The following is a 23,022-nucleotide window of genomic DNA, read 5'->3' as shown; positions in this document are numbered from 1 at the left end:
ACGTATGGATTTGCAGATAAATGTGTGTTTATATATAGATATTTGTGTACTTGTGGATGTATGTTTACATTTATATATGTGAGAATAGTTGTGGATATATGTGTGCACGTGAGTGTATACGTATGCATGTATATATACATGTATGGGCACAATGAAAGTTCTACTAAAACCAAAGGACCAACTTTGGTCTAAATAGCGTTTGAAACCCCTGGTGGTATGTTGTTTGCTTAGAACAGCAGAGCGCTGCAGTGAAGCCATCTTTTGTATGACAATGTACACAGTACTGGCTCGGATTCTGTTTTCCATTCCAATAGAACTTAGTTCGCTTGCTTAGCAGTTAAGTTATTTGACGAGTGTTGACTTTCGTTAGACACGACGAGGCCCCGAGGACGCTTCCTTTAAAAGATCTAAGCTCGAATTTCTGGTACGGCGAGATGTTATGAAATCAGACCAGCACAATGTGCAATAAGTTAAAAACGACACCCATTCTGTCTGTTTGTTTATCCTAAATACGGTGACGTAAACTTCCGTTAAAGATCATGCGAAAGAGTAAAGAAAAACATATAAAGCTGCAATTATTAATATTGTATAGAAAACAAGAAACGAAACGTTCACATAAAGCTACAATTATTAATATTGTATAGAAAACAAGAAACGAAACGTTCACATAAAGCTACAATTATTAATATTGTATAGAAAACAAGAAACGAAACGTTTTCTTAACAGTACTGTTCTTTATTCTGAAAATATACATTAGCAGTACAATGGAGTGACGTAATACGTAGAAGAAAAGTGTATTAATGTTTAGTACTGTATACGTGCTAAAAGTACGCTGTAGTGAAATAATACATAATAAGAACTTAGTAGTGTTTAGTACAGTATAGGTGCTAGAATACATGTCTGTCGTTTCAAAATGCTGCGTTCTGCCTATGGTTATTACGTTATGTTGCTTAGCAACAGCAGTATGTGTTTTTTGACTATTGTATGATGATATAAAGTGGTATTTTTATTATTATAGGATATTATAGAGGGCTTTGTTTATTGTGTGATGTTATACTATTTTTAAGCTTTTATGTGATGTTATAGAAATGTTTTTACAACCTTGTATTATCGTTAGTTTACATACTTTGATTAGACAGCGAAACTGGAAAAAGTATTTATCGATTTCTTAAATTGATAAATAGCCTTAGTTGAAATGATTTTTCTTGATTTTTCAAATCTTGTAGATAAAGTAGCAAATGGTTTAATTAAGAAATCATTTAGATCTAAAGTTGACTTTGCGTTTTTCTACATATGATTGCACACTGTCTTCAATTTAGGCCTAACTTCAAAAAATACTATATTAGGCTTACTTATCACATCATGATAGAAATAACTAACACCTTAATAATTATATTTTTATACGCGGTAAACGAGCATTTCTAAGATTTTGAGTTCTAGAAAGAAAAAAGAAACACTTTCCCTGAATTTGTATGAATAAGTGTTAATTACGATTGTAAAGAATTGTATGCCATTCGTTTCTAAGCAAATTAGATTGAATACAGTATTTGGGTCCCTATGCAATGGGTAATTCTTGCCACTGGATTCCCCCAATTCATAAAACCCAAATATTCTTGTCAACAGTGAATTGTATTCAGTATAATTTAATTAAAACTGAACAGAACGCAATTTTCCTTATTGAAATGAATTGACGAAATATGGTTATAAATGCCTCCCTCCTTAGACAACCACGCTGTATATATGTTAAATTTGATTTGTTTTGAATTTCGCTCAAAGATACACGAGGACTATCTGCGCTAGCCATCCCTAATTTAGTAGTGTAAGGCTAGAGGTAAGACAGCTAGTTATCACCACCCATCTTCAACTCTTGGGCTACTCTTTACCAACGAATAGTGGGATTTACCGTAACTTTATAACGCCCGCACGACTGAAAGGGCGACCATGTTTAGTATGATGGGGATTCGTACCCGCGACCCTCAGAGTAGGAGTCGAGTGCCTTATACACCTGGCCATGCCGGGCCGTATATGTTAAGATCCAAGACATTTATTTATCATTACTTTTAGAATAAACTATCATTCATTTCCTCCAACAGCAATATGCTAGTTTTATTCATAATATAATTCATGTTTTGTCTGCTGATACAATGACTCATACAGACATATGTATAACAGAATCAAGACCAATTACAAGGCCTAGCACTTAGTAACAAAAAACCTGAAGCCTGGTAGACACGTAATATATACATATTATAACCACAAAATATTCAAGCTATAATCCAAAACACATGAACATGAAATTTAAAAATAATAATAATTTTTAACACGCTGCACATTTTCTTTAAAAAAAGGAATCCCAGGATACAAGCTACGACCTGGGATTATAAAATGTATCCAAGATTTTGGAGGTTACTTCCATGTACGACCCACATTGCGGTGGGGACACATCGTCCTTCAGTCTTAACCTCTTATTCGTTAGTCTCACATGAGAAAATTAAGAGAGAGAAACATGGGTGATTAAGCCCACAACGCCCCACATCTATATCACCCTTTACCGCCTGCAGAAAGTTGTGGGAGGTGACTGGTCTGCCAAGTTCCAATAAGGAAAAGATTAACACAAAAAGGCAAAAAATACATAAATAAAAATTAAAATAAGGTACTGCCATCTGGTGGTAAGTAAGATAAATCTTACCTCTTAAAGTTAGGATTCATAGCATATACAAAAATTGTACGATAATCATATGGAATGAAATAACAAAAACAACAGAATATACAATATATACAACTATGTAAATGAACATGAGAATTACAAAACAATAAATTGAAAAAAATACACACACACACAAAATATTAAATTTAAAAAATGAATCTCTGCATAACAAAATAATATATACTGGTATGTAGATGTAATTAAATTCAAAAATAAACAAACTACAAAAATTGAAGTTGAAAATTACGAATAATTAAAAATACTTACAAAAAGAAATGAAATACAAAGAAAATAAAACTATAACTAGGATTTAATTACAAAGAAAACAACCGTACAAATAAACATTATACAGAACATACAATATGTACATAAATATTAGAAAATATAAATTGTAGAATACAAAATAAATAAATATTACAAACAAAATAGATAAACAATAATAAAAATACAAATAAACATTAATGACATTGAACACAGACGGTCTATAAAATTAGCCTAATCCTCAAGCGTGCACACCGGCAAGACATCCGAACGCCAACGGTGATATAAGTCCCTCGGACTCAGTAACCGATAGTCCGCGTTAAGACGCAGTAACAGTTTGCACCTGGCCTCAGCTGACATCTTAAAGTGCGATACTGGAGCCAGTTCAAAAACAGATTGGTTACGGGTAAGCCAAATAACGTACTTAAACACCTATAGGGTGTGGTGAAATGTAAAGTCCGGGTGACTGGGAACAGAGACCTGCACGTGATACAAAATGGTCTCAGCCGAGATCGATGGGACACGGAAAAGGTGAGTCACCCTTTTCCATATCCCCTCCGATGTAGGACAAAGAGTCTGACACAATGGACATGACTCGGTGACACTGATACCGGAGAGGTATAATCGTTCTATCTCTGGCAGGGTGTTATGAACGACTCACCAGTTGAAAGGCTGAAGATAACTATCAATATGGCACATTACTATCCGACCCCAAACAACGTCCCACGGAAAAGTGGGGTGGTGCTGCTCTATCCTGCGAGTATAGTCCGGACTATAAAAAGAATTGGAGTCCGCCGGAATGTCACGTAACATAGCGTCTGATCTCCGTAACAACGTCAGTATACCAAGTGGGAAGATCAAACCTCATTGGTTCAGTCAGGCCTGGTGAAACACCAAAACACATGAGCCAGTCAGGAAACGAACCTGTTGGCTATAGGAATCGTACTCTCAAGAGAGAGACAGCGATTAGTGGTGGACAGGAAAGAGAAAAATACTTGGCCTGGACACATGGGATGTCCAGTCCTCCCTTGTGGGACGGCTTAACTAAAGACAACCGAGACACTGCCTCAATCTTACCACTTCACAGGAAGGTGTAGATAGCTCGCACACAGCGGTTGTTCAGAGGCAGAATCTCACCAAGATACCATATCAACGAGAGAAGCCTCCTCTTTACCACCTCTGCCAAACAAGTTAGCAGGGCTGTAACAATAATCTTGAACTGACACGTTGCACCATCTCTCTCCAGGCAGCCTCAGGACTCGCAAGGAAGCGAATCTCAAAACATCTGACTGGAGAGGAAGTCCATGCCAGACCTAATGGAGTGTCTGCAGAGGAAGCCCACTTGCCCAACCACCGAGCACTAGATTTAGTGCTCTAGATTTAGACTTGAAGTATTTGTTGAAAATCGCCAGTGCTGAACCCAAGGATGTTTGGTTTTCTAGAAGTAGGTTCACATCACGACTATCTTGATGAACACCCCACCCGGAAAATGAAGGCCACGCACCGAAACTGAGTTTGTTGTGGGGACGCATGGGATGCCCAGTTCTCCTTATGTTGTGGGGACACACGGGATGCCCATTCCCCTATATTCTGGGGACACATGGAATGCCCAGTTCTTACTTGTGTGGCAGCATAACTGAAATATCTATAATGATATCTTTGGTGTTCCTACTTAACCCTCATAGTAATGTTCCATACCCATCCGTATCTGAGAACGGCTGGTATGGGTATTAACACCTTTATTGATAAGAAGAGAACAAAGTTTCGACCTTTCTAGGTCAGGACGTTGCAGTTGGATGTTAGGTTAGTAATTAGTATAGGTATGATTAGTTTAATTTTGGTTTTAGTTGTATAAGTAGGGCTTCTATGATTTTAGGGTTTTTTGTATTTGTTTCACTACTTAGTATCTGGGAGTTTTCTATGGTTATGTTGTGTTTATTTGATTTGAAGTGATCAAAATCATGTGAAGGTGTTTTTTTTTGTGTGTTCTTTGAATCTAGTTTCTATTTTTCTGCTTGTTTCACCAATATAGAAGTCGTGGCAGTTGTTGCATGGTATTTTATAAACTATGTTGGTGTTGTGTTTGTCAGTGTTGTGGATAATGTCGTGAATAAATTTGGTGTTTACTGGAATGTTGGGTTTAGTTAAGTTTGTTTGTTTTTCTCTTAATGTTGGTTCTTTTTCCGCTTATGTCAGGAACACATGGTATACAGTAGTGGAAGATTTTGTAGTTTGTTGGGATTTATTGTTGTTTGTTTGTTGTTAATCTCAGTGTGTGTATAATTTTTTCCACAGTTTTTTGAAGAAATTTGTTAATGTTGATGAAATGTTGTTTTATTTTGTTAATTTTAACAGGTGAACATAGTTTTGTGGTTGTATATATTTTGTTTCTTAATATGTTGAGTTTTTGTTTTGTTTCATGTGCTGAGTCCCAGGGAATGTATAATCCAGTATGGGTGATTTTTCTGTGGACTTCTGTTTTGAATTGTGTATCAGTGCTAGTGATCTTAAGGTTAAAAAATGATATTTGGTTAGTTTTTTCCTGTTCACAGGTGAACTTAATGTCGTAGTGTATCAAGTTAACGTGGTTGAAAAAACCCTGTATATGTTCTGTAGATGTGAATCCAGCAATTGTATCATCAACATACCTGTACCAGTATAGTGGTGAGTGTAAGGTTGAATTGATCACTTGTGATTCAGTCTGTGTCATAAAAATGTTGGCTAGAACTGGTGACACGGGATTCCCCACACTTAGGTAATTTATTTGTAGGTAGTTTTGGTTATTGAACATAAAGTTAGTTTTGGTGGTAGTGAATTTTATAAGGATTGTTTTTTTCGTTGCTGGAGATGTGTATCAATGGGTTAGGGTCTTGAATATAAAGTTCTAAAGCTATCTTGCAGACTTCAGTTGTTGGGACTTCTGTGAAGAGGAAGATTACATCAAAACTGGCTTTATGATTTAGTTGATTAAGAATATATTTAAAGTTAAAAGAGTCTTTGAAAAAGGACCGGCTGATGTTACATATTTAGAAAATGCCCACGCTATATATTTACCAAGGTTGCAGCTAAATGATTCGTAGGTCAATATTATGAGTCGTAGTGGACAATCAGGTTTGTGGGTGCCATATAGTTGTGGTGTGCGTGAGTCGGTCTTTTGTAGGTAAAAATAAATGTTTTCTGAGATTGTGTTTTTTTCATTTTTTGTAGTATTTTGTTTAATTGAGTTTCATGTTGTTGTTTTTTTATATTTCTTTTCCGTGAAACTATGTTGATAGTTTTGTGTGAAAATTCTTTGGAAAGGTTGTTTAAAATACTATTTTGAAGCGTTTCAGAGAAATAGATGTTTTCAGTTCTACCTGGAAAGATAGGTTGTTGAGTATCGGTGGAATTATTGTCAAAGTTGTCTTCTTTCTGGTGGTTGTTTTCCGTTGTTTTGTTGGTGTTTCTGTATAGAGTGTATCACCAGTCCTCTCGCTAGGTCTTCCATGTCGGCTGTCATTCCGACGGATGGAATATTACTATGAAGTTGAGTCCTTTGTTCAGTAGATGTATTTCCTCATTGCTTAATTTTTGGTCGGATCTCTTGATTACGAGGTTCGTTGGTAGTGCGTCGTGTTGGTACCTTAATTTATCTAGTTTCTTATTGTGGTGGACCTTGTTGCTCTTACTATTGAGTTGATTGACGTTATGTTGTATGAATAAATAAATATGTCTCCTCCAATGCAGCAGACCAATTGATAGTCTTCATTCATTTTTTGTTTCTGTAGGTAATTTAGTTCATTATATTTCGAGTTCAACATGGCTTTAAGTAGTTTTTCTGTAAATTATGGATAATGTTTGTGTAAAGTCCTTCGATAGTTTTATCTTAACCAAAGAGCGATTAGTTTTCCTTTCTGCTATTGAAGAATTTTTTATTTAAGTTTCTTGGTTTCGTTAAGACTGCACGAGCGTGAACGGTTACTAATAGAGTAACGTAGGTAAGTTCAAGAATAATGAAGTTTAAAACAGACAGTACAATACACAAACAAACACCCACCTATTACAAACATTATGAAGTTTAAAACAGACAACACAGTACACAAACACACACACACCTATTACAAACATTATGAAGTTTAAAACAGACAGTACAATACACAAACAAACACCCACCTATTACAAACATTATGAAGTTTAAAACAGACAGTACAATACAAACACACCCACCTATTACAAACATTATGAAGTTTAAAACAGACAACACAGTACACAAACAAACACCCACCTATTACAAACATTATGAAGTTTAAAACAGACAACACAGTACACAAACAAACACCCATCTATTACAAACATTATGAAGTTTAAAACAGACAACACAGTACACAAACAAACACCCACCTATTACAAACATTATGAAGTTTAAAACAGACAACACAGTACACAAACAAACACCCATCTATTACAAACATTATGAAGTTTAAAACAGACAACACAGTACACAAACAAACACCCACCTATTACAAACATTATGAAGTTTAAAACAGACAGCACAATACACAAACAAACACCCACCTATTACAAACATTATGAAGTTTAAAACAGACAACACAATACACAAACAAACACCCACCTATTACAAACATTATGAAGTTTAAAACAGACAACACAATACACAAACAAACACCCACCTATTACAAACATTATGAAGATTAAAACAGACAACACAGTACACAAACAAACACCCACCTGTTACAAACATTATGAAGTTTAAAACAGACAACATAAACACAGTACAAGAACGACACATCAACCAGAAAACATGTGGACTCTTGAAGTAATAAAACCATGATATTTTCTCTATTTCACTGTATTAACCAACCAAATCACAGGTGAACACATAAACACTTGACATGGACGTGTACAGACACCAGGACAAGGATATGTCCACAGAGACCGGCTATACACCTGACAAGGACGTGTCCACAGACACCGGCTATACACCTGACAAGGACGTGTCCACAGACACCGGTTATACACATGACAAGGACGTGTCCACAGAGACCGGCTATACACCTGACAAGGACGTGTCCACAGACACCGGCTATACACCTGACAAGGACGTGTCCACAGACACCGGTTATACACATGACAAGGACGTGTCCACAGAGACCGGCTATACACCTGACATGGACGTGTCCACAGAGACCGGCTATACACATGACAAGGACGTGTCCACAGAGACCGACTATACACCTGACAAGGACGTGTCCACAGAGACCGGCTATACACCTGACAAGGACGTGTCCACAGAGACCGGCTATACACCTGACAAGAACGTGTGTTGTATTTGTGTGTTATAGCCATGTGTTGTAGCTGTGACGGGTCTCACGAGTTAATATTCTAACGTTCTTTAGTGCACAGTTTACCTTCCAGGTTGGTTGCTATGGATACGGCCATCTGGCCCTATTCCGTTCGGCCCTGGTCGATTCGTTTTGTGGTCCCCGAACTCGCTGCCGTCAGCGGTTTTTGACGTTGTATGTGGTCAACTGGGAGGTAATGTCCTTGAATGTTTACAACACTTTAGTAGTGGACGCTATTTAGCGTCACCGTCTTTCCCCGCCGTTGCTCATAAATTATCGACCAAAGATGACTTTAACTTTACCTTTAATAGGACTCTATCCATGTTGAGCCAGCGAAACAAAACACCAAGTGGTTGACTGTACATTCCGCACCTTATGAACTAACCCATGACTGCGCCAGGATTGCGACAATATGGGGTGGTTCTAAAAATTGAACACGAGTTCTACCAGACTCACCCTGGTGTGTGTACTGGTAACAGGAGGGTGTGCTACCAGACTCACCCTGGTGTGTGTACTGGTAACAGGAGGGTGTGCTACCAGACACGCCTTGGTGTATGTACTGGAAACAGGAGGGTGTGCTACCAGACTCGCTCTGGTGTGTGTACTGGTAACAGGATGGTGTGCTACCAGACACGCCTTGGTGTATGTACTGGAAACAGGATGGTGTGCTACCAGACTCGCCTTGGTGTGTGTACTGGAAACAGGATGGTGTGCTACCAGACTCGCCTTGGTGTGTGTACTGGAAACAGGATGGTGTGCTACCAGACTCGCTCTGGTGTGTGTACTGGTAACAGGATGGTGTGCTACCAGACACGCCTTGGTGTATGTACTGGAAACAGGAGAGTGTGCTACCAGACTCGCCTTGGTGTGTGTGCTGGAAACAGGATGGTGTGCTACCAGACACGCCTTGGTGTATGTACTGGAAACAGGAGAGTGTGCTACCAGACTCGCCTTGGTGTGTGTACTGGAAACAGGATGGTGTGCTACCAGACTCGCTCTGGTGTGTGTACTGGTAACAGGATGGTGTGCTACCAGACACGCCTTGGTGTATGTACTGGAAACAGGAGGGTGTGCTACCAGACTCGCCTTGGTGTGTGTACTGGAAACAGGATGGTGTGCTACCAGACACGCCTTGGTGTATGTACTGGAAACAGGAGAGTGTGCTACCAGACTCGCCTTGGTGTGTGTACTGGAAACAGGATGGTGAGCTACCAGACTCGCTCTGGTGTGTACTGGTAACAGGATGGTGTGCTACCAGACACGCCTTGGTGTATGTACTGGAAACAGGATGGTGTGCTACCAGACACGCCTTGGTGTATGTACTGGAAACAGGAGAGTGTGCTACCAGACTCGCCTTGGTGTGTACTGGAAACAGGATGGTGTGCTACCAGACTCGCTCTGGTGTGTGTACTGGTAACAGGATGGTGTGCTACCAGACACGCCTTGGTGTATGTACTGGAAACAGGAGGGTGTGCTACCAGACTCGCCTTGGTGTGTGTACTGGAAACAGGATGGTGTGCTACCAGACACGCCTTGGTGTATGTACTGGAAACAGGATGGTGTGCTACCAGACTCGCCTTGGTGTGTGTACTGGAAACAGGATGGTGTGCTACCAGACTCGCTCTGGTGTGTGTACTGGTAACAGGATGGTGTGCTACCAGACACGCCTTGGTGTATGTACTGGAAACAGGAGGGTGTGCTACCAGACTCGCCTTGGTGTGTGTACTGGAAACAGGATGGTGTGCTACCAGACTCGCCTGCCTGTGTGTACTGGAAACAGGATGGTGTGCTACCAGACTCGCTCTGGTGTGTGTACTGGTAACAGGATGGTGTGCTACCAGACTCGCTCTGGTGTGTACTGGTAACAGGATGGTGTGCTACCAGACACGCCTTGGTGTATGTACTGGAAACAGGAGGGTGTGCTACCAGACTCGCCTTGGTGTGTGTACTGGAAACAGGATGGTGTGCTACCAGACACGCTCTGGTCTGTGTACTGGTAACAGGACGGTGTGCTACCAGACTCGCCTTGGTGTGTGTACTGGAAACGGGATGGTGTGCTACCAGACACGCTCTGGTCTGTGTACTGGTAACAGGACGGTGTGCTACCAGACTCGCCTTGGTGTGTGTACTGGAAACAGGATGGTGTGCTACCAGACACGCCTTGGTGTATGTACTGGAAACAGGAGGGTGTGCTACCAGACTCGCCTTGGTGTGTGTACTGGAAACAGGATGGTGTGCTACCAGACACGCTCTGGTCTGTGTACTGGTAACAGGACGGTGTGCTACCAGACTCGCCTTGGTGTGTGTACTGGAAACAGGATGGTGTGCTACCAGACTCGCCTTGGTGTGTGTACTGGTAACAGGATGGTGTGCTACCAGACTCACTCTGGTGTGTGTACTGGTAACAGGATGGTGTGCTACCAGACTCGCTCTGGTGTGTGTACTGGTAACAGGATGGTGTGCTACCAGACTCGCTCTGGTGTGTGTACTGGTAACAGGATGGTGTGCTACCAGACTCGCTCTGGTGTGTGTACTGGAAACAGGATGGTGTGCTACCAGACACGCTCTGGTGTGTGTACTGGTAACAGGATGGTGTGCTACCAGACTCGCCTTGGTGTGTGTACTGGTAACAGGATGGTGTGCTACCAGACTCGCCTTGGTGTGTGTACTGGTAACAGGATGGTGTGCTACCAGACTCACTCTGGTGTGTGTACTGGTAACAGGATGGTGTGCTACCAGACTCGCCTTGGTGTGTGTACTGGTAACAGGATGGTGGGCTACCAGACTCACTCTGGTGTGTGTACTGGTAACAGGATGGTGTGCTACCAGACTCACTCTGGTGTGTGTACTGGAAACAGGATGGTGTGCTACCAGACTCGCCTTGGTGTGTGTACTGGTAACAGGATGGTGTGCTACCAGACTCGCCTTGGTGTGTGTACTGGTAACAGGATGGTGTGCTACCAGACTCACTCTGGTGTGTGTACTGGTAACAGGATGGTGTGCTACCAGACACGCTCTGGTGTGTGTACTGGAAACAGGATGGTGTGCTACCAGACACGCTCTGGTGTGTGTACTGGTAACAGGATGGTGTGCTACCAGACACGCTCTGGTGTGTGTACTGGAAACAGGATGGTGTGCTACCAGACGCGCTCTGGTGTGTGTACTGGTAACAGGATGGTGTGCTACCAGACTCGCTCTGGTGTGTGTACTGGAAACAGGATGGTGTGCTACCAGACACGCTCTGGTGTGTGTACTGGAAACAGGATGGTGTGCTACCAGACACGCTCTGGTCTGTGTACTGGTAACAGGATGGTGTGCTACCAGACTCGCTCTGGTGTGTGTACTGGAAACAGGATGGTGTGCTACCAGACTCTTCCCTGGGGTGTGTACTGGAAACAGGGTGTGCTTTAACATGAAACATCCTGTGCCAAACTACCTCAAGATCAATAACTTTACTGTCTTGGTGAACTACCCTGGCATGCGCCGCAGGTGTCATCGCTGTGGCCTCGAAGACCACTTGTCGGGGACTTGCAGCACTCCTCAGTGCCAAAAATGTTTCGTTTTTGGACACACTAATGACTCTTGTGTAGTAAAGCGTCCCGTATGTAGTGGAGATCACGCGTCTTCGCTGTGTCCAAGGCGTGTGACCTCGTATGTTTTAAAGGTCGCGAGACACAAACTGTTACAGCGGTCATCTTCCACACCATCTTAAGCACTGGTGGGGAGAAGGACTGGTGTATCTTTGTCAATCTGAGAGGGGTTGGAGCCTCTGACGAGGTTTAGGTCTCTTCTCTGGCCTGCTAGGAGTCAGACGTGTGTGAGGTTTCTTTACATGGTGAGAGGGAAGCCTCTGAGGAGGTATAGGTCTCTTTCCTGGCCTGCGAGGAGTCAGACGTGTGTGGGGTTTCTTTACATGGTGAGGGTGAAGCCTCTGAGGAGGTTTAGGTCTCTTCCATGATCTGCTAGGAGTCAGACGTGTGTGGGGTTTCTTTACTTGGTGTGGTGGAGCCTCTGAAGAGGTTTAGGCCTCTTCCATGGCCTGCAAGGAGTCAGACGTGTGTGAGGTTTCTTTACTTGGTGGGGGTGGAGCTTCTGAAGAGGTATTGGTCTCTTCTCAGGCCTGCGAGGAGTCAGACATGTGTGTTTCTTTACTTGGTGGGGTGGAGCCTCTGAGGAGTTTTAGGTCTCTTCCATGGCCTGCTAGGAGTCAGACGTCCGTGGGGTTTCTTTACTTGGTGGGGGTGGAGCTTCTGAAGAGGTTTTGGTCTCTTCCCTGGCCTGCGAGGAGTCAGACATGTGTGTTTTTTTACTTTATGGAGTGGAGCCTCTCAAGAGGTTTAGGTATCTTCCCTGGCCTGCGAGGAGTCAGACGTGTGTGGGGTTTCTTTACTTGGTGGGGTTGAGCTTCTGAAGAGTTTAGGCCTCTTCCCTGGCCTGCGAGGAGTCAGACGTGTGTGGGGTTTCTTTACTTGGTGGGGTGGAGCCTCTGAGGAGTTTTTGGTCTATTTTCTTTGGCCTGCGAGGAGTCAGACATGTGTGTTTCTCTACTTGGTGGAGTAGAGCCTCTGAAGAGATTTAGGTCTCTTTCATGGCCTGCTAGGAGACAGACGTGTGTGGGGTTTCTTTACTTGGTGGAGTGGAGCCTCTGAAGAGATTTTGGTCTCTTCTTTGGCCTGTGAGGAGACAGACGTGTGTGGAGTTTCTTTACTTGGTGGGGTGGAGCCTCTTAACGGACCCCCTTGTCGGGTCATGGGCTGGTTGGGGCCTCTGAGCAGTCTCAGGCCCCCTTGTCAGGTCGTGGGAAGGGTGTTATATTTGTACACAAGACCCATTTCGCCTCTATGAGGGATCGTTTCTCCTTTGTGAATCTTTTCCTGTTCCCTCTTTCTGGTCATTTGGTTGACACATACATGAAATATGGAAACTCTCTTCAACCTCAACTTTTCAGAAAGTATCCTCTCATCACATAGTGATGCTGAAGAGTGGGTTGTGTATGTTAATGTCGTCATTCAGGGTTGTAAAGTCTAGTTTCTTAATGTCTATGTGCCTCTCCAAGGGAGGAAATTGAAGATGTTCTTTTCCTCCTCAGACAGGTTCTTGATAATGCAAGTCGATGTTGTCCTTAGTGGGCACTTTAACTGCATGTTGGATCCCACCTCAATAAGACTGGAGTAGATCCCCTTTCTAGTGATCAACAGGCACAGCATCTACATTCAATGTTGTCGGACTTTGACTTCCTTGATATTTGGCGTGCACTTTACGGGAATACTTTTGTTGCCACTTGGACTGGTCAGGGCGTATCTTGTCGCCTGGACCGTTTCTATGTGACAGCTGCCCTGAATCAGTACCTCGCTAAATCTGCGGTCTATGGGGTTGGTGATGTTTCGTTTCATGTGTCTGACCATCGAGCCTTTTTTATTGTAATCCAAGATTTACCCCTGTTTCTGGGGTCCTGGCGTGTTGAGAATCAATGTTTCCCTTCTCTTTTAGGACTAGATGGAGAATAAATTGATAGCCTTTGTCCGAGGCCTCTGTTACATTAACGCCATTAATGATAAGTGGGCTTCAAGGAAGCCTGTGCCTCCTTACTGAGGCAGGCAGACATGCGGCACTCGCAAACTCGCCGTCTTGCCCTGGGTAATAAACAAGACACCTTAACAACCTTGCTTAGGGGTAGATCAGTAGACCAGTGAATAATTGCAGACATTGAAAGGCTCAAAAAGGACATTGACTTGAAATATGCCAAATTATTCCGAGCTGAGAGCGTTTTCAGTCCGAAGGAGTCTCTTGATCCCAGAAATGTTACTAGGTTCCACCGTGTAAGGCACGGGAGATGTATAATGTTGAGGGAAAATGGTGAGATGTCCTCGGACATTACTGACACCCTCAACACGTACCTTAACAGCTATAGCCGACTACATGGGGTGTCCATCAAGATAGTCGTGATGTGAACCTACTTCTAGAAAACCAAACATCCTTGGGTTCAGCACTGGCGAATTTCAACAAATACTTCAAGTCCAGTGCAGCCCGGTTCAAACTACACTAAATCGGTGGTTGGGCAAGTGGGCTTCCTCTGCAGACACTCCATTCGGTCTGGCATGGACTTCCTCTCCAGTCAGATGTTTTGAGATTCGCTTCCTTGCGAGTCCTGAGGCTGCCTGGAGAGAGATAGTGCAACGTGTCATTTCGGCAGTTCAAGATTAATGTTACAGCCTTGCTAACTTGTTTGGCAGAGGTGGTAAAGAGGAGACTTCTCCCCTTGATATGGTATCTTGGTGTTTTCTCCCTCTGAACAACCGCTGTGTGCGAGCTATCTACACCTTCCTGTGAAGTGGTAAGAGTGAGGCAGTGTCTCGGTTGTCTTTAGTTAAGCCGTCCCACAAGGGAGGACTGGACATCCCATGTGTCCAGAACAAGTATTTTTCTTTTTCCTGTCCACCACTAATCGCTGTCTCTCTCTTGAGAGTACGATTCCTATAGCCAACAGGTTCGTTTCCTGACTGGCTCATGTGTTTTGGTGTTTCACCAGGCCTGACTGAACCAATGAGGTTTGATCTTCCCACTTGGTATACTGACGTTGTTACGGAGATCAGACGCTATGTTACGTGACATTCCGGCGGACTCCAATTCTCTTTATAGTCCGGACTATACTCGCAGGATAGAGCAGCACCACCCCACTTTTCCGTGGGACGTTGTTTAGGGTCGGATAGTAATGTGCCATATTGATAGTTATCTTCAGCCTTTCAACTGGTGAGTCGTTCATAACACCCTACCAGAGATAGAACGATTATACCTCTCCGGTATCAGTGTCACCGAGTCATGTCCATTGTGTAAGACTCTTTGTCCTACATCGGAGGGGATATGGAAAAGGGTGACTCACCTTTTCCGTGTCCCATCGATCTCGGCTGAGACCATTTTGTATCACGTGCAGGTCTCTGTTCCCAGTCACCCGGACTTTACAGTTCACCACACCCTATAGGTGTTTAAGTACGTTATTTGGCTTACCCGTAACCAATCTGGTTTTGAACTGGCTCCAGTATCGCGCTTTAGGATGTCAGCTGAGGCCAGGTACAAACTGTTACTGCGCCTTAACGGGACTATCGGCTACTGAGTCCAAGTGTCTTTTATCACCGTTGGCGTTCGGATGTCTTGCCGGTGTACACGTTTGAGGATTAGGCTAATTTTATAGACTGACTTTATTCAATGTCATTAATGTTTATTTGTATTTTTATTATTGTTTATCTATTTTGTTTGTAATATTTATTTATTTTGTATTCTACAATTTATATTTTCTAATATTTATGTACATATTGTATGTTATGTATAATATTTATTTGTACGGTTGTTTTCTTTGTAATTAAATCCTAGATAATGTTTTTATTTTCTTTGTATTTCATTTCTTTTTGTAATTATTTTTAATTATTCGTAATTTTCAACTTCAATTTTTGTAGTTTGTTTATTTTTGAATTTTATTACATCTACATACCAGTATATATTATTCTGTTATACAGAGATTCATTTTTAAATTTAATATTTTGTGTGTGTGTATATTTTTTCAATTTATTGTTTTGTAATTCTCATGTTCATTTACATAATTGTATATATTGTATATTCTGTTGTTTTTGTTATTTCATTCCATATGATTATCGTACAATTTTTGTATATGCTATGAATCCTAACTTTAAGAGGTAAGTTTTATCTTACTTACCACCAGATGGCAGTACCTTATTTTAATTTTTATTTATTAATTTTTTGCGTTTTTGTGTTAATCTTTTTCATATTGGAACTTGGCAGACCAGTCACCTCCCACAACTGTCTGCAGGCGTAAAGGGTGATATAGATGTGGGTCGTTGTGGGCTTAAGCACCCATGTTTCTCTCTCTTAATTTTCTCATGTGAGACTAACGAATAGGAGGTTAAGACTGAAGGACGATGTGTCCCCACCGCAATGTGGGTCGTACATAGAATTAGCCTCCTTAATCTTGGATACATTTTATAATCCCAGGTCGTAGCTTGCATCTTAGGATCCCCTGTTTAAAAAGTTTTTTCTAAATTTCATGTTCATGAGTTTTGGTTTATGGTTTGAATATTTTATGATTATAATATAATTAATCTGAGATTGGGATTTACTGTTTTTAATGCAGTCCTTCCTCATGATTTTGGTTATTTAGAAATAAATTATTTAATTTCACTAATATATATAGAAATTAAAGCTTTACGTGACAGTATTAAGGTCGTTTATTTGCATTTACGTGTTTCATGCTTCGCTGCGTTATAAAATGGCGGGAAAATACAGAACGTTACAATATTCGATTGCTGATGAGAACGTCATCAGAGTCACGTGATTTGTAAAGTTTATTCTACCACTATTTTAGAGGAATTTCATTTAATTCTAGCTTATATTTTTGGATAAAATGTTTCTCCATAGTTTTTCTGGTTTGCTCACAGCCTTTTCCAAACTCATAGAATAGTATTACACTGAAATTTGGGTGTCTCTCCTTTGCACATTGGTCTAAATATTTACTCGATTCGATTTGTCTCAATTTTGGGTGATTTATCTGTTGTCTGTTGATAGTCATTCTGTTCTTTAATTTCTGCCGAGATGGAATTATCTGCTTAGATCTTTTATCAGTACAACAACGACACATCAACCAGAAAACATATGGACTCTTGAAGTAACAAAACCATGATCTTTTATCAGTACAACAACGACACATCAACCAGGAAACATGTGGACTCTTGAAGTAACAAAACCATGATCTTTTATCAGTACAACAACGACACATCAACCAGGAAACATGTGGACTCTTGAAGTAACAAAACCATGATCTTTTATCAGTACAACAACGACACATCAACCAGAAAACATGTGGACTCTTGAAGCAACAAAACCATGATATTTTCTTTATTTCACTGTATTAACCAACCAAATCCCAGGTGAACACATAAACACTTGACATGGACGTGTACAGACACCAGGACAAGGACGTGTCCACAGAGACCGGCTATACACCAGGACAAGGACGTGTCCACAGACACCGGTTATACACCTGACAAAGACCTGTCCACAAAGACCATCTGACAATTTTTTTCCCTTTTTACAAATTTTGGTTCCCCACAATAAAAATGATTGGCTGTATTTTATAATATTCAATAAGTTTTATGTGGTGGAATAACAATATTATTGTGGTTTTATACAATAACTATAGTAAAACATTAATATTTTAGCTTCATTATTTTTATATATTCGAGTACATCTATACCAACTTGACTGTTTCAGCGAAGAAAGAAGCGCACTTGAAACAAAACACATTCATCCACATCTTTCTTTATCCACACCAAACATTCAGAGTACCAAGATGTTTGGTACTTGAAACAAAACACATTCATCCACATCTTTCTTTATCCACACCAAACATTCAGAGTACCAAGATGTTTGGTACTTGAAACAAAACACATTCATCCACATCTTTCTTTATCTACACCAAACATTCAGAGTACCAAGATGTTTGGTACTTGAAACAAAACACATTCATCAACATCTTTCTTTATCCACACCAAACATTCAGAGTACCAAGATGTTTGGTACTTGAAACAAAACACATTCATCCACATTTTTCTTTATCTACACCAAACATTCAGAGTACCAAGATGTTTGGTACTTGAAACAAAACACATTCATCCACATCTTTCTTTATCTACACCAAACATTCAGAGTACCAAGATGTTTGGTACTTGAAACAAAACACATTCATCCACATCTTTCTTTATCCACACCAAACATTCAAAGTACCAAAATGTTTGGTACTTGAAACAAAACACATTCATCCACATCTTTCTTTATCTACACCAAACATTCAGAGTACCAAGATGTTTTCATCTTCTTTATCGAATCAAGAAAGTAAATTTCAATAATTAATTTGGTAGTTTCATTTGAAAAACTGTTTCACTCTTTCATTCCAGGAGTTGACAAATTCGAAACAGCCTCTCGTAAAGTAATATTTTATTTATTTGAGCGAAAGAAAAACTTCAGTTTGTTACTTCTCTCTAGTGGTTCCTGTGTCGTACCTGGTGGATGTGTCTGACAGTATCGTGACAAGAACCAATACTGCAGTTGTCAGATGTCAGGTTCCCACTGGTGTAAGTCATTATGTGGTCGTATCTGCTTGGGTGAGCGACAACGGACATTCTATTCTACCTGAGGCTGATCCAAGTATGTAGTTTTAGACGTTTATTTACAACTGAGTAGGTTTGATGGTTGTTTTACGCTTTAGTAAGTTAGCTTTTGTGTTTTCGTAGGTTTTTATTTATTTTATGTTATATTAAACTAGTTTATGTGTTTTAATAGGTTTAACAGTTAGACGTCTTTAGTATACTAATTTTTGTGTTTTAGTGTGTCCAATAAGCCAGATTATGTGTTTTAGTTTCTTTAACACTGTTTTATGACTCGCTAAACTAGTTTAGGTGTTTTAGTAGTTTTAACATTGTTTTATGATATACTATACTAGTTTACGTGTTTTAGCAGTTTTAACATTGTTGTATGATACACTAAGCTAGTTTATGTCTTTTGATAGGTTTGGATGTTTTACACATGACACAGTTGTTGGGCTAATTTCACAACTCATATTTGGATGTTTTACACATGACATAGTTGTTGGGCTAATTTCACAACTCATATTTGGATGTTTTACACATGACATAGTTGTTGGGCTAATTTCACAACTCATATTTGGATGTTCTACACATGACATAGTTGTTGGGCTAATTTCACAACTCATATTTGGATGTTTTACACATGACATAGTTGTTGGGCTAATTTCACAACTCATATTTGGATGTTTTACACATGACATAGTTGTTGGGCTAATTTCACAACTCATATTTGGATGTTTTACACATGACATAGTTGTTGGGCTAATTTCACAACTCATATTTGGATGTTTTACACATGACATAGTTGTTGGGCTAATTTCACAACTCATATTTGGATGTTTTACACATGACATAGTTGTTGGGCTAATTTCACAACTCATATTTGGATGTTTTACATGACATAGTTGTTCGGCTAATTTCACAACTCATATTTGGATGTTTTACACATGACATAGTTGTTGGGCTAATTTCACAACTCATATTTGGATGTTTTACACATGACATAGTTGTTGGGCTAATTTCACAACTCATATTTGGATGTTTTACACATGACATAGTTGTTGGGCTAATTTCACAACTCATATTTGGATGTTTTACACATGACATAGTTGTTGGGCTAATTTCACAACTCATATTTGGATGTTGTACACATGACATAGTTGTTGGGCTAATTTCACAACTTATATTTGGATGTTTTACACATGACATAGTTGTTGGGCTAATTTCACAACTTATATTTGGATGTTTTACACATGACATAGTTGTTGGGCTAATTTCACAACTCATATTTGGATGTTTTACACATGACATAGTTGTTGGGCTAATTTCACAACTCATATTTGGATGTTTTACACATGACATAGTTGTTGGGCTAATTTCACAACTTATATTTGGATGTTTTACACATGACATAGTTGTTGGGCTAATTTCACAACTTATATTTGGATGTTTTACACATGACATAGTTGTTGGGCTAATTTCACAACTCATATTTGGATGTTTTACACATGACGTAGTTGTTGGGCTAATTTCACAACTCATATTTGAATGTTTTACACATGACGTAGTTGTTGGGCTAATTTCACAACTCATATTTGGATGTTTTACACATGACATAGTTGTTCGGCTAATTTCACAACTCATATTTGGATGTTTTACACATGACATAGTTGTTCGGCTAATTTCACAACTCATATTTGGATGTTTTACACATGACATAGTTGTTCGGCTAATTTCACAACTCATATTTGGATGTTTTACACATGACATAGTTGTTGGGCTAATTTCACAACTCATATTTGGATGTTTTACACATGACATAGTTGTTGGGCTAATTTCACAACTCATATTTGGATGTTTTACACATGACATAGTTGTTGGGCTAATTTCACAACTCATATTTGGATGTTTTGCACATGACATAGTTGTTGGGCTAATTTCACAACTCATATTTGGATGTTTTACACATGACATAGTTGTTGGGCTAATTTCACAACTCATATTTGGATGTTTTACACATGACATAGTTGTTGGGCTAATTTCACAACTCATATTTGGATGTTTTATACATGACGTAGTTGTTGGGCTAATTTCACAACTCATATTTCCAGTATTAGCGACTGTTTTACTAAAATAAAAATAAACTTATTTTTACTATTTCAAGGGTAAATGATCAGAGAACTAGAAATAAAATGACACTAAACTAACACTATTTACAATAAATCACAAACGTTTCTGTCACTGAACTCGTGTAATACATTTGTATCCTTTTTCTCGATGTTTTATATCATCACTATGACCAGCAGCTTCCTCTATAAAACAACTAAATTACAATATAAAATATATATCTTAAAATGTATGTGTTGATTTCTTGTAATTTGACGTCAGTTCTTCATGCTGACTTTACCATAAACACGTGAAACTAGAGGTTATTTTAATTCTGTCATAGTGGGGGCACATCTTAACCCACTTTTCAAGGGGGTTTAAATCATACTTTTAAAACATTTAAGTTTATTATATGTTAAGAAAATGGGGCTAGCACGTCCAGAGAGTTCGTCTGTCAATTTTTAAAACGAATGTCTGTAGTTTTGAGTGAAATTCTTTTTTATTTTCTCAGACTTCAGTGGAGACAAATATTTAGGCTTCTCAACGGGTGAATTGCACATTCATGATGTCGGAAATACAGACAATAAAAAACGGTTCAGATGTCAGCTGACAAACATTCTAACCGGAGAGAAAGCTTTCAGTTCCTCGTGGGCCAAATTACTGGTAGCAGGTTGGGTATAAATACTTGTATCTTACGTTTGGTCTTCTTCAGGAATCTAAAACTAAAACCGAGAATTCGCAGAATGTATACATTTACTTCGTTGTCTGATTTCTAATAAATGAGTGAACTTCCAACATTTTATAATTTCGGGTTATGTTGTTTCCCTGTAGAACCACGTGACACATTCGCGCCCACAATAGACGAAGAAACTAATGCGGTGGAAGTACATGAAAAACACATCGCTAAGCTTGCATGTGTTGCACGTGGCCATCCTAGACCAGAATATCAGTGGTATCGCCTCGAGAATCTAAAGCTAAGGCCAGTCGATTTGGGGTCTAGGGTGAACCTCTTACATGGGACGCTGATCCTTCGAGACACGAGAATCAGTGACAGTGGTGACTATATATGTGTTGCTAAAAATATCTTGGGAGAACAACGAACACAACGAACTCTTGTGGTAAGAGGTAAGTGGTTGTCTTACTTAAGTAGTGTTAGGTGAATAGTTATCTTACATAAACAGTATTAGGCACACGTACTGTTCCTACATAAAGAGTAAACTTTATGTAAACAGTAAATACTGAATAGTGTTAGGTGAATAGTTATCTTACATAAACAGTATTAGGTACACGTACTGTTCCTACATAAAGAGTAAACTTTATGTAAACAGTAGATACTGAATAGTGTTAGGTGAATAGTTATCTTACATAAACAGTATTAGGTACACGTACTGTTCCTACATAAAGAGTATGTTTTCTTTACTGTAGCTAAACTAACTGTGACAATCATACCGAGATTTCCAAGACTGCTGGTTTTGAGGTACGGTGAAAAAGTTAGTTTGAATTGCACAGTCCAAGGAAACCCTGTAGAAGCGACTTATTGGGTAAAAGATCAGACTGTGAAAATAAGACCAGCTCATGATAGGTGGCTAGTAATAACATCTTTCACAAAGGAAGACAGTGGTGTTTACCAGTGTTATGCCCAAAATGATGTCGACTCTGCCCAAGATCACGTGATCCTGAAACTTGAAGGTGAGTTAGACATTCACGTAACCGTTAAAATTAAAAATGATGTTTGTTTTCACTGATAAAACTTATTTGTATGATGTTTGTTTTGACCAAGACCACTTATTTGTATGATGTTTGTTTTGTCCAAGACCACTTATTTGTATGATGTTTGTTTTGACCAAGACCACTTATTTGTATGATGTTTGTTTTGTCCAAGACCACTTATTTGTATGATGTTATTTTTGACCAAGACCACTTATTTGTATGATGTTTGTTTTGTCCAAGACCACTTATTTGTATGATGTTTGTTTTGACCAAGACCACTTATTTGTATGATGTTTATTTTGACCAAGACCAGTTATTTGTATGATGTTTATTTTGACCAAGACCAGTTATTTGTATGATGTTTGTTTTGACCAAGACCACTTATTTGTATGATGTTTGTTTTGTCCAAGACCACTTATTTGTATGATGTTTGTTTTGTCCAAGACCACTTATTTGTATGATGTTTGTTTTGGCCAAGACCAGTTATTTGTATGATGTTTGTTTTGACCAAGACCAGTTATTTGTATGATGTTTGTTTTTTCCAAGACCACTTATTTGTATGATGTTTGTTTTGGCCAAGACCACTTATTTGTATGATGTTTGTTTTGACCAAGACCAGTTATATGTATGAAGTTTGTTTTGTCCAAGACCACTTATTTGTATGATGTTTGTTTTGACCAAGACCACTTATTTGTATGATGTTTGTTTTGACCAAGACCACTTATTTGTATGATGTTTGTTTTTT

The 23,022-nt window shown here is 39.6% G+C and overlaps 1 protein-coding gene across 1 annotated transcript in view; it reads left to right on the top strand.

Annotated features, from left to right (window-relative positions):
- The window catches only part of LOC143245824 (cell adhesion molecule Dscam1-like), a 74,828-nt gene that overhangs the window by 4,514 nt on the left and 47,292 nt on the right, over positions 1 to 23,022 (top strand). The window contains exons 3-6 of the mRNA XM_076492079.1: positions 18,361 to 18,522; positions 21,079 to 21,237; positions 21,399 to 21,692; positions 21,993 to 22,256. Coding sequence (XP_076348194.1) covers positions 18,361 to 18,522; positions 21,079 to 21,237; positions 21,399 to 21,692; positions 21,993 to 22,256 — 879 coding nt within the window. The remainder of the gene's footprint in view (positions 1 to 18,360; positions 18,523 to 21,078; positions 21,238 to 21,398; positions 21,693 to 21,992; positions 22,257 to 23,022) is intronic.

Source organism: Tachypleus tridentatus, chromosome 3 (genome assembly GCF_004210375.1).
Source record: "Tachypleus tridentatus isolate NWPU-2018 chromosome 3, ASM421037v1, whole genome shotgun sequence".
Lineage (NCBI taxonomy): Eukaryota > Metazoa > Arthropoda > Merostomata > Xiphosura > Limulidae > Tachypleus > Tachypleus tridentatus.
This window is presented reverse-complemented; position numbering and strand designations above follow the sequence as displayed.